This window comes from Onychostruthus taczanowskii, unplaced genomic scaffold (genome assembly GCF_017590055.1).
Source record: "Onychostruthus taczanowskii isolate IOZ18803 unplaced genomic scaffold, ASM1759005v1 scaffold16, whole genome shotgun sequence".
Classification (NCBI taxonomy): Eukaryota; Metazoa; Chordata; class Aves; order Passeriformes; family Passeridae; genus Onychostruthus; species Onychostruthus taczanowskii.
In genome coordinates, this window is record NW_024498795.1 from 1,530,938 (window position 1) to 1,543,661 (window position 12,724).

General features: G+C 37.2%; 1 protein-coding gene across 1 annotated transcript in view; it reads right to left on the reverse strand.

Moving 5' to 3' along the window:
* DOK6 (docking protein 6) overlaps positions 1 to 12,724 on the reverse strand; it is a 239,576-nt gene that overhangs the window by 56,790 nt on the left and 170,062 nt on the right. Inside the window, exon 6 of the mRNA XM_041399372.1 lies at positions 3,608 to 3,746. Within this exon, the coding sequence (XP_041255306.1) occupies positions 3,608 to 3,746 (139 nt within the window). The remainder of the gene's footprint in view (positions 1 to 3,607; positions 3,747 to 12,724) is intronic.

A 12,724-nucleotide genomic window follows, 5' to 3' on the forward strand; every position in this document is an offset into this window, starting at 1 on the left:
GAGAGCGGGAGGGACAGAGGAAAAAACCAGGAGGTTTGTTCAGGTGATAAAAAGAAAGTTACTGACACTGTCATGTGGATACACAACAGCACAAAATAAAAGCATGTAAACAGAAAGACTGTCATTGTTCTTTTTAATTTATCTTCGAACTAAAATCACTAAAAATCACTGCAATATTGCCCTCTCTCCCACAATAAAATGACAAAACAGAATTATCATCTCTATTACAGTGATCCATTGAAAAATCAAAGATTGAAAAAAATTAATATAGAGGTAACAATTTCCCTGAAAATAATTTCAATTTAAGTACTAGCATTGGCCCAAATTTTTTATTGTCCCAAACAAAGCAAGCATAAAGCACTATCACTCTGCCAATGCAACACTTCAAATTCAATCAAGAAAACCACCTGAGCTAAATTAGATCAATGTCCACTTTGCTGAATTTTTTGAATAAAATCCAGTCTGCTTTGATCTCAGTAAAACCAATAACCAGCTCAAATCCACAGACATGCCAGTGACTACTGATCTCATATTTCAGGCCTTTCTTCCAGTGTTATAATCCAAAAGGAAAATGGGCAGAAGATGAAAGTGTGCACATTACTGCCTGCTTAAACTGACTTGGCTTCTCCTGCTAGAGGTGACAAAGAGGCAGATTTGGTACTGTACAAGCTGACACAGAACATTTTTGCTTCCAGCCCATGCACTTTCAAAGGTAATGGGAAGAATTACTTTCCTTCTCATGTCTCTCTCTTATTAACAGTTTATCCAGCATGTTGCTTGGCCTGAGCAAAAGATTTTTTAGCATAAAAATGAATTTATTGTTTAGCATTCTGAAAGAGAATTTTTAGATGGAGGGACTTCCATAAATAGTGTAAACATGTCCTGTGGCTCAGGCAGAGGCCATACCTGCAATTGCCCAAAGGCAATACCTTTATTCTTTTGCCATAATTTGCTTCTGGGTTGTTTTTTTTTTTTTTGTGTGTGTATTTTGTACTTCGTAGCTTTTTTTTTTTTCCATTTTTGTATTTTCATGGTCATGTACTTTGTATATTTACTGTGAAAGGTAATCATGATCTATACAGTTTATCAAGGTTGCTCTGGTAAAAAAAATCACTTTAATTTCTTTTATAATCTGTATTCATTTGTTTATACTAGATTGTACTACTTTTTTATACTAGATATTATAATCTGGTAAAAATTAAATGAAACTTCAGTGTATTCATTACTTAAACCTATTAACATTTAGAACATAAATATTCACAGGAGTCCTTTTTAATAAATGACTTCTAATGACTGGAAGGAAGAAGTAATGATTACTGTTGCATAGCTTTTCTTTTTCTGATCTGTACAATAATGCATATAGCATTCACCTTTACTTTTAAAAATGATCTCATATATATATATATGTTTATATATGAGATTTAATTCAACACTGTTAAACTTGAGCTGTTCATTACAGAAAGGGCCAGGAAAGAGCAAAATTCCCCAAGTGTAGTTCTATAGATAAAAAGACCTACTGTCAAGCTTTGGGAAGATCCACTAAATCCATGATTTAAAATATTCTTTTTCTTGTATTAAAATTTCAGATCTTATGGAAAAAATACACATAGGTGTTTGGTAAAATTTTTATAATTAGATACAATAACACTTGATAAATGGAATGTAACATGTACTTAGTCTATTTGATATTTTAGATTTTGTTTCTAACACGAATAAAATTCAGATGTTGCAGATGTTTAAATGTTCAGCACCCTACCAGTCAGAAGCAGCAGAGTTTCCAGATCCAAACTAACATTAGTTTATTAGCTGAAGCATAAAATCAACAGGTTTTTCAGCCTCTTTTACACAGCAGCCTTTGTGAGCCTCTCCTGATCTCCCTGTGCAGATCACAGTGCAGCCTTGTTCAGGAGACAAGTACATCACACGCGGTGTGGCTGATGAGTCATTTCTGTTTCTCAGCCTGCTCTCACTCAGAGTTTGATATTACGTACCATATGGCCACAGCCTTCATAAATATGGTTTCAAGGAAGTCATCTGATGGCAGAATGGAAATGGCTTTGTAAAGCAGCAAATCTGCTAATTGATGGGTGGAAGAGCTGAAAGTGATGGTTCTGTAAAAGGAAAATCTTGTATGATCCTGGTCTAAGCATTTATCACGGCAGCATGAAAATGTTCTAATTTCTGTTACTGGTGTAGACACTTTAACGGCAAACACATTATAAAAAAATGATGCATTTTTCATTTTTTCCCATTATTTAATCATTTTCTGTCCACAAGAATGAAGTAGTTTTTTGCCAGCAGACCTACTTTTTCACATTGCCTTCCATTTATTCTACCTTGTGTTGGACTTTCCAGCAGTTGCTTCTTATTAATTTTGATTGTAAACTCTTCCTGCATTTCCTGGCCAAAGTTTGTGCACCTCTACTATTATGCAAAGGCTCCTGCTTTGTCAAATTTTATGGAAAAATCAATCTTCTTTTTTCATAAAGCACCAAAACCAGGCCTTTTTTATGGCTTCCCAGTTCAGGTTTTCCTAACAGACATTCAAAGTCTGAGAGGAACATTCAACACAGCAGACTTTTGACATGGAAATCTAAGTATTTTTCCAGTTAATTTTTTGGTGAATAAGGAAAATTGTGTCTCTGCTCATGGGGGAAGTTGGAACTAGATGACCTTTAAGGTCCACTTCCATCCCTTAACATTCTCTGACTGATTCTCTGACTTCTCCGAGGAGTAATTAAGAAAAGTTGAACACTGGGGGTCTTAGGTTGGTCCTTACAAGAGCCTTTGTCTCAGCAGAGTGAGAAAGGTATTTTGACACTGGTGGAATGTGGGGGATAGATCCATATAAGTCATGTTTGCCTGACTGGAGGCACGTACAGTGTGGATGAGGAAAAGAAGGAAATGCCACAATTAATCTGAAATCTCTGTCTAGGGAAGAAAATATGCAGAGAGTCATGGTCATCTCAGAAGAAAAGCATGCAGACTAAGTTCCCTGGCCTAAAAGTCAGCTTTCCAGAACAACCATTAAAGACCATTTCTACTTCTAAGGAAATTGGGAAAGCTTTTTTCTTGCTGCCTTAAAACAACTCCAAATTTTTCCACAGTAGTCACTTAAACACAACTTGTCCAAACTGTAAATTTTGAACACAAAACAATAAAATAGCTCTATTTGAACTCAACTGCATTGCTACTTATAATGTAGAAATTATAATTTCTTTCAGGGGTTAAGAAAAAACAAAACATGTCTGCTGTCACCTAGAAGTGTTTATACTGAGTTTTTTTCCATCTGTGAGGCCATGAGGAGCAATTAAAACTCATTCATCAGTAGTCAACACAACAGCTAAAGGTTTAATCTTTGAGTAACAGAGCCCCAATTTCAGAGAAGGTGACCAAGGATCTCTTGTCTAATGGTATCCCCTGTTCCAAAAAATCACCTACAAAAGGTACAGAACACACCAAGGATCCCCGACCATGAAAGTACATGAATCTGGAATTCTATTTTGTCTTAGCCACACAGCTGATACTATCATTACAGCTGAATTCAACGACTTTGGTTTATTACCAATTTTTATAAGTTTAAAGACTTTTGGTAGAAGGACCTTACCCTTGCCTTCTGCTCCATTTCCATCATTAATCTTTCATGCTGCTCAGCTATTGCCAGTGTTGCAGAATGGACCTTCTGATATATCATTTCTCCTTCTCGTGTTTGAAAGGTGAACAGCCCTTCTCCTGTGTCACACATCCTGCAGGGAGATTTAAGCAGAACGGGAAGAAAAAAAAATGAGTATTGTGTAATTTTTATCTAACTATTATAAAAAGTGCATACCTCACAGCAGCAAATGCCAATTATAGAGATATAGTTAAACTCTGAAATTCCAAACACCAAACATCTGAAGTTATTTTTAACATCGGAGAAAAAGATATTCCAAGAGATGGGCAGAACTTCATTAGCATATTTTTTAAATTCAGTTTTAATCATCATCTGGATAGTGAAAAAGAAGCTTTAGCATGGAATAAAAACTTGAGGTATTAGAGTCAGTTTTTTCTGTCATTTTTTCTAAATGTCTGCACCAGTAAGTGGGACCTAAATTTAATTATCTTAACCAATTGATGCCAGAAATACATAGTACATAGTGACTTTCAAAAGCCGAAATTTTAAGAGAACACTGACCAACAAAAAATGCCATTATGGTTAATCACTACAAAGATGATGTATTGAAAGACAGCATTAAAAGGGTTAAATTATTACTACCTCTGTCAGTATATTTATGTGAGGCAGCATTCAAAGTTATCCTGGTAATCACAAAAGCCATTCAGTCCATTTGAGAATAGGAACAGTTGTAAAAGAAGATTAAATACTGAAAAAACCTCTCCATAAATAAAATTTACTTTCTTCTTTTGAGGGAGCAACTGCTGTTTTCCTTATCTGTGATATCAGGGCAGCATTATTCAGAGAAAGAAGAGTGGTGCACAGTAAATACAATGACAAAAAGGTCTGGGAAATACAGGAAATAGGAATAGGAAATAATGTTAGATTGCTGTGTGACCATTACTTGGAGGATGTACATGCTGTTAACCTGTGGTGCAATTCAATGTATTTATGGTAGTAGTTCCATTATATTATCAGTATCTGATTTACATATTTTTTATAGACTACTTGCAGCGTCAGAAATTGAATTTAAAAAATCCTTTTTATTTGGTCTGATACCTCCTGTAAAGATTTTCAGTTATCTGCAACAGAAAAATGTTGACTTGAGTCATTGATGCATAACATGCAGCAACAATAGAGAGATTTTGATTTGCCTTAAAACATCAGATTCCTTTATTGTTTTGGATGTTTACATTATTTTTAAGGAAACCAAATTTTGTTAATATCCCAGCACCTTCAGCATGGTCCCAGAAAGCCCAAAACTTACTGAATTTAAAAAAAAAATTAGAAAAACACGTCCCACATAGTTCAACATTCAAACGGGTTTTTAAATATTATCTTTAGAATTTGCATCCCATGTTCTGTATGATTATTCATGTATTAAATTTTACCAAAAAATTTTCCATCAAATGAACACACAGATCTATATTATTGTAATTAAATAATAATTTAAATATATGTCCTACTATATTACATGCACACACACAATTATACTGCAGCCTTTTGAAAAGACAGTACTTTTTTTCATGAGAGTTATCTTTTTGTCAAATTAGGATATGGCTCCCTAAACAATTTCATTTAAAAAATTGTCTGAATAGGGCTGTTGTGCTATATAAGGGACTGGTGAGAATTCAGCAGTTGCTTCTGCTTTCAAGGTTGACCAGTGAAAAAAAAAACCTTATTAACACTTACAAAATCTTTTCCTGTTCACTGGAGGAGACATGCTACTGTGAGCCTTGTAGAAAGAATTTATGCATGTCTGTGTTTGGGAAGAACAGAAAGTATCAGAGGCAGAAACAGTAAACAGAGGTGTTTCTGGAAAATACTTGGTGAAAATACTTTCTAATGATCAACTGAGGTATTGAAAACAAAATTCATCATCTTAAGAATACATGATTAACAATATTATCCATAATTCTGGAATAATACCAATTTTCTTCATTGAAAAACAGAAATAAAATCCATTTTTATAGATAGATATTATTTAATTGATGTTAATGGGATGTGCTAATTAAGAGATTTTAAAAAGAGCTTTTTGTATTAAATTCCAGTGGAGATCAAGATCCCTGTTGTAAACATTTAAGACATATTATATCCTTAGACAGAGTCCTCCAAAGAGCTTCTGGTGGAAATAAAATGTCCCCAGAGTTTTGTGACATTATGGCAACAGTCTTTCAGGTCCCTCAGGGCATCATATAGCCAGTACTCTGCTTTTGTGTAAAAAGATCTTAATAAAATTCAAACAGCGTGAAATGGAAAGTCTGGAAAAAAGGATGGGGTTTCAGAAACTGAAGGAAAATATGATCTTTTTGTTGGTTTCAGAGGCTGAAAAATCCTTCAGCGATAAAAACAAGGAATTGAGGAAAAAACAGGCAATGGGGCATAATTAACATTGTTGGACTTAGCTGCCTGTTTTCACCACACAAACCCGAACCATCCCCACTGCCTGCCAGAGCAGTCTGTCCCTGGCTGGAGGAACCGGTGTGGGCTGTGGCACTGCCACGGCCCCTCACCCCCTGCACAGGACACTGTCCTGCCTCCAAGCCTCAGCTGTGGTACACATGTCACACCAGGGTTGGAAAGCCATTGCCACCAGCCTCCCCATAAGGGCTTCCCTGGCTAATGATGGATGGTGTGCATACAGCTGCTCAAAACTGGAGGAGAAGGAGAATTGTGGGCATCATTTTTTAAAGTGCTGAATTCCCCTATCTTGACTTAAAGTTTAACAGGACTTAATGCCCCAAAGAATTAAGTAGTTGGCACATCTGAAGAAAGTGAAAGCAGCAAAAATGGTTAGCATAAAACTTTCTTTCTTCCATTTAAACTTCTTATGAATAATCTGTCTCCAAAGGAGATGAATCCCTTTGCCCCAGTAAGGTTTTCCTCTTTGTCTCTTCAGAGCATTGTTCCATTACTCTGAAGTAAAGTGAAAATCTGAGTTTAAACCTTCTAGTTTAGTCTAGTCCCATCTATTATTCTATTCTATTCTATTCTATTCTATTCTATTCTATTCTATTCTAGTTATAAACCAAGATGAGTAGCCTCATTAGGGTCAGGTTCAGTCTTTCTGGAACAAGGAAACATAGACCAAAATAGAGGCGCTCCTAAGAATGATGAAGATGGGGACAGGGAAAGGGTGCTCTCCAAAGCTTAAGGGTTTTGCCATAAAAGCAAAATCTTTACATATCTGGCCAACAGGAAGAGACAAGCCCATGAGCTGAAACAAAACTTGTCTTGTTCTATTTATAGTCCAAACAAAGTCAGTAGGACAAGAAGCTGTTATCTCTATAGCCCTTCTAGATGTCAGATAACTGTCCCTATAAAGCTCCAACTTAGGAGGTTTAGCCTTGCTAATGTCTTGCTAATTTCTCTATGTTCAAAGCATACATGGTTGATCAGTTGCCAATTCAATAACATTTTCATAACTATTACATGCCCTAAAATCACTTTCGAGAAAAGGCAGCACAAAAGTTGGGGCCTCTTTTTTCCTGGTACCGTTGCAGTTAAGCAATGCAGTCCTATCAACTCGGTATGACCTTCACTGTCAGAAAAATGTCGCTGATTTTGTATACTTCAATTTTTTTATGAGATACTTGCAGTCTGTGGGTGCTTGAAAAATGCCGATCTATTTCTGTGTTTTTCAACTTTGAAACAGAGATGTCATTAACCTATGCTTTCAGATATTTAAAGATTCAATGCATTAAAATGTATGAAGTGCTTTTATTGAAATAGGAAAGTGCATTTTTTTTCATGCATTATTACAGAATGATATAACTGGACAGACAGTGACACCACTAGATACACAGTTCTGCAAATAGTTGCAATTTTAAAAATTCTTTAAACACTGCAGCAGCTTTTCACAGCTATCACCATTAGCAGATGTGGCTCAAGAACCAGGAGAGAGAATAGAGAGGAATGTGGGAGCTCAGCTTTTGGCCTAGGACAAACTAGATTCAGTGATCAGCAGTGAAAGTTCTTGCTTTCATTGAAGGTAGAATTTCTGTTCAAGTTTAAGAGATTTTCCCACCACTATTGCCAGACATTTTTCAACATGTTCCAAATTCATACAATGGTTCCCCACTGCCTTTGCTTTGCTCACTATGTAATTTCTGCCTTTTAGATAAGATTCAATACTGTATATTGACCATGTAGAATTCCCTTCAAAAAGAAAACTTCATTGACTTGACCACCATTTATAAAAAGTACTTTTTCCCAGATAGAAGTTCATGCTGTCATGTCACCAGTGAAATATCTTAGAAGTTTAATAGTGCAGTATTCAGCAAGTGCATGAGAAGACAAGAATTTGACATTTCAGCTTCACTATTTCCATTAGAGGCAAAATCTATTTTCACAAAAATGAAGGTTGAATGAAAACTGAAATGCCCAGAAAAATTATTCCCTTGTTTTAAAATAAAAGATAACTTACATTTGTAAGTAGAAAAAACTTTAGCTCTTCATGTATCTTCATTTAATTTTTAAGGAGTTTTAATGATTTCTTTTTATCAACAAATAATTTAGGATTAAATAAATAATGGCAGATTTTTATACCCAAAAGCATATCAAATTACATACAAATAACTAAAAAGAGGTAATCATCCTCAAATAGAAACTGAAAATACTTCATAAAAAAGTTTACTATTAACTAATTGCTACTAATAACTATAAATATTAATAACTAATAGGTAAAAAATAACTATCTTACTTTAGCATTTCCAGTTCTTGAAATAGAAATAGACTTTAAATTCTTAAATGAGAACAGATCGTGAGCACGCAATATCCAGTAACCAGTACCAAACTGTATGTAATTGTTGTTGCGCACTCCACAGCTAGAGTTTGAAAAATGGTTTCATTAGAAGTGTGGAGCTGTTTACTCAGACATACTTCAAGGCCCAAAAATTAAGTTAATAAAATCACAGAATCACAGAATTCTTAGAATTGGAAGGGACCTCTGGAAATCATCTCGACCAATTCACCCTTCCAAGGCAGGGTCACCAAGAGTGGGTAACACAGGAATTTGTCCTGGTGAGTTTTGAATGTCTCCAGAGAGAGAAACTCCATAACCTCCCTGGGCAGCTGGTTCCAGTTCTCTGCCATCCTCAATGTGAAGAAGTTCTTCTTCATGCTGAGGTGAAACTTCCTGTGTTTCACTTTATGACCATTTTCTCCTTGTCCTGTCACTGGGCACCACTGAAAAGAGTCTGGCACCATCCTCTTGGCACCTGCCTTAGAGATGTTTATATGTATTGATGAGAATGCCTCTCATTATTTTCTTCTCCAGACTAAGCAGGCCCAGCTCCTACAGTCTCTCCTCATAAGAGAAATGCTCTAGACCCCAGATCATCTCTGTGGCCTCTGCTGGACCGTCTCCAGTAGCTCCTTGTCTTTCTTGTACTGAGGAGCCCAGAACTGGACACAGCACTTCAGATGTGACCTGACTAGGACTGAGCAGGGCGGAGGATCACCTCCCTTAGCCTGCTGGCCACGCTCTTCCCAATGCACCCCAGGGTTCCACTGGCCCTCCTGACCCCAAGGGCACTGCTGGCTCGTGGCCAGCTTGTCACTCAGCAGGACTCCCAGGTCCTTCTCTGCAGAGCTGCTCTCCAGCAGATCAGCCCCCAGCCTGCACAGGTACTTGGGGTTATTCCTCCCCAGGTGCAGGACCCTGCACTTGCCCTTGTTGAACCTCATTTGGTTTCTCTCCACCCAGCTCTCCAGCCCATCAAGGTCCCACTTCATGGCAGCAGAGCCTCCAGCTGTATCTGCCACTCCCCAGTTTTGTATCAATATCATCAAACTTGCTGAGGGTACATTCTCCATTTGTCCAGGTCATTGATAAACAAGCTGAATTAGGCCAGACCCAGAATTGATCCCTGTGCAATGCCAGTGACTGCAGGCCTCCAGCTGGTTTCTACTCCTCTGATCGTGACCTCTGAGCTCTGCTTTGATCCACCTCACAAGTGCTTAGCTAGGTAATGCTCATTTCCAGCATGCCAAAGAAGCTAGTCAGATGGCACATATGGGACCAGGCCTGTTACTTCTAAGAAGAGTAATAAATAAAAGTCAGCCTTTCTTTAAAGCCTTGAAGATGTGGCTGTCAGTCATGAAAAAGAACTAATTGGTATGCACTATCTAACTCTGAACTGAGACACTTATTTCTGGTGTTGCTACAGCTTTGATTTTTTAAAAAATCAAAGTGGTGGAAACTAGCAATTTTTCCTCCAATTTAATTAGATTATCAGTAGAGACACACAAACACTATCTCTCTTGTGGATATCTAACTTTTGTTCTTTTCTTGTTTGTTGTTATCTTAACTTGAGCTAAGCCATTTTGACAGAAATCCTATTTCTTCTTTGTGTGCAAGGACGATACACACAGCATACACTAAAGACAGGCCAGCTAAGCAGCAGACCTCACTACAAAATGAATGCAAAGCTTCCCTGAGGGTCCAGATTCTTTGCTCATTCCAGCCTTCAACACATGCTAGCTTGCCTCCTGCCAAAGTCGGTCTTTTCTGAGAAAACAAAACAAAACAAAAAGTAATGAAAGCAAAGAAACTCTTTGTGGCAAGAGCATATTAGATACAAAGCTCCCTTTATGCCTAGGAATGCTTATCAAGACAACTGAAAAATAAACTACGCATGTTTTTTATGAAATTGTAAGTCAAATTCTATGTTGAAAGGATAGAAAAACAAAAGCAGAAAAAAGGAAATCCTTATAAATATTTCTAACTTACTATCAAACAGGCAAAAATTGGATACTTTGCAGGGGGAATCTATAAGGAAAAAAGGTATCTTCATAAACAGGGTATGTATGGGACCTAGGAAAGTTCTATGGGTGAAGCAGAGAGAAGACAATTAATAGAAAATGTGCATAAAGTGTAAATGATTCAGGTATGCAACTTTGGCATCAGACATGGTCAGAAATACCCAAGGTTGGGAAAGGTTGGTGAAAACAGAGAAATAGTCCTGTGAAAAATCTGTGTTTGGGAAAAGATCACCAAGGTGAAGCACAGAAATGGTGCAAAGTGCAACATCCAGAAGGAGTAAACAGAGAATCTGAGTGTGTTCTGTTACACATTCCCTACGGGAATGAAGAGTTAAACTGCCATGCCTTGCTGTCAGCATTTTAGAGTTTTATGTGGAGTGTCAAAAGGATAACCTGAAAATTTTATGATCTGAGAAGCAAATCATGAAAATGTTCTGATATATGAAGTGTCTGCCTGGCCCCCTTAATCATGGTTATTTACCAGCAAGAAAAAGCAAGGAAAAGCAATTATGCATGCTATCTACTAATTGCCAGCCATAGACATTCCTCCATTACACTTATTGTCATGTTTTTGCACTTAAGCTGAGGTGGGAAACTTTACACTGCTCTTGAATATGCTTATGAGATATAGATAGTGGAATATCCTCGAATTTGGCTGGAGCTAATACAGGGAAGTTTGAATATTATCACACCTCTGATATGGCTCAGTAACTTGATCATGGAGCTTAGCCCTGAAGATTTATTCAAGGTCAGATCTCGTGCTTCTTGAGTCATCCACAGTGTTTTCAACTAAATGCACTAAGGGATCTCCACGCTATCAGTGTGGCTTTCCTACTAAGGCCATTTATAGAAACATTTTGCAATTCTGAGAAGGAAAACATTCACAGATGGAGTGGAAATGATTGATGATGATTTGCTGCCAGATAGGTGGAACTCCACCACTCAGAGGAATCCAGCAGTCCTTCTCTAATATTACCTAGAGGATCTTAATGCATTCTGAGTTGCAAATCTTTTAAAGACCTTATATGCAGCCATGGTAACAAAAAAATCTTATGTGCTAGTCTGATGAATACACTGCTAGTCTTTCTGAGCAGAGATGTGATACCCTAAAAATTTTCTCTGTTATAGGGAGACTTATAGGGGGATTAATTTTGTGAGTGAATAGTAAGTTTTCATTATAAGGTTATTTATTTTTCTGCCTAAACCAGAAACAAAAATTTTCTCATGAAACTGTTTTTTATTTTTTTAAGGACACATATGACAGTTTTCTCTACAGTACTGGTGGTAATTATGCCTCTTGGGATACTTTTTCTTTCATTAACTGTGCTGCCTCTACAGCCACTGTCTCTGTGATGCCCCATGTAATAGCACATTTAGACTACTGGGGCATATGAGGGGTACCAACCTATTTCTGAATGCCAGATATTTCCACTTTTTGCTTAATGGAAGTGCAGAAAGTGGGCTGTGACTTTGTCTGGACTACATCAATGATTGTCCACTAGCACCATAATCCTCTATTTCATTTCCACAGGGTTTACCCCTGTATATCATAGGGCACAGTGGAAAAAGGTGTACTTTGGTTTTTTTCCTGAATTTCAGTTTTGATAAGAAGGAGGATTCTATTTGGGGCTAATTTCAGACCACTTTTATCTGGTTGCTACCAAGCCATGAGTACTCTTATCATTAAGATGTTCTTGTTTATATTAATTACTTTGATATATCAGAATAAAATTAGTGCTGAAGAGTTAAAGATAGTAAATAATTCTCAATACTGGTTACAGTATAAAAAGCAGCAAACTGGACTCAAAGTCATGCATTAAAGGTGGAATGTGGAGATTGACGTGCAATTATGAAATATGTCCATATGTAATAGCAAACATTCTGTGCAGAGGCTCTGCTTTCTATTTCCCAGATTCTAGAAACTAAGCTATGATGTGAAGCCAGGTATCCACCAAGGCTGCTCTATCACTCCTCAGCTGGACATTGCAGAGAAAATATGAGGGAAGGTGTCTGAGTTGAGATAAGGACAGGGAGAATTCAGTCACCAGTTACTGTCACAGGCAAAGCAGACTCAGCTTGGGGAGAGTATTTGAATTTATTGCCAATCAAATCAGAACAGGCTAATGAGAAGTAAACCCAAATCTTAAGAATATCATCCACCCACTCCTTCTTTCCTGGGCTTAATTTTATTCCTGATTCTCTACCTTCTTCCCTCCAATGGTGCAGGGGGATGGGGAAAGGGGGCTGCCATCCATTCATTGTTTCTGCTGTTCCCCTCCTCAGTGGAAGGACTCCTCAAACTCTTTC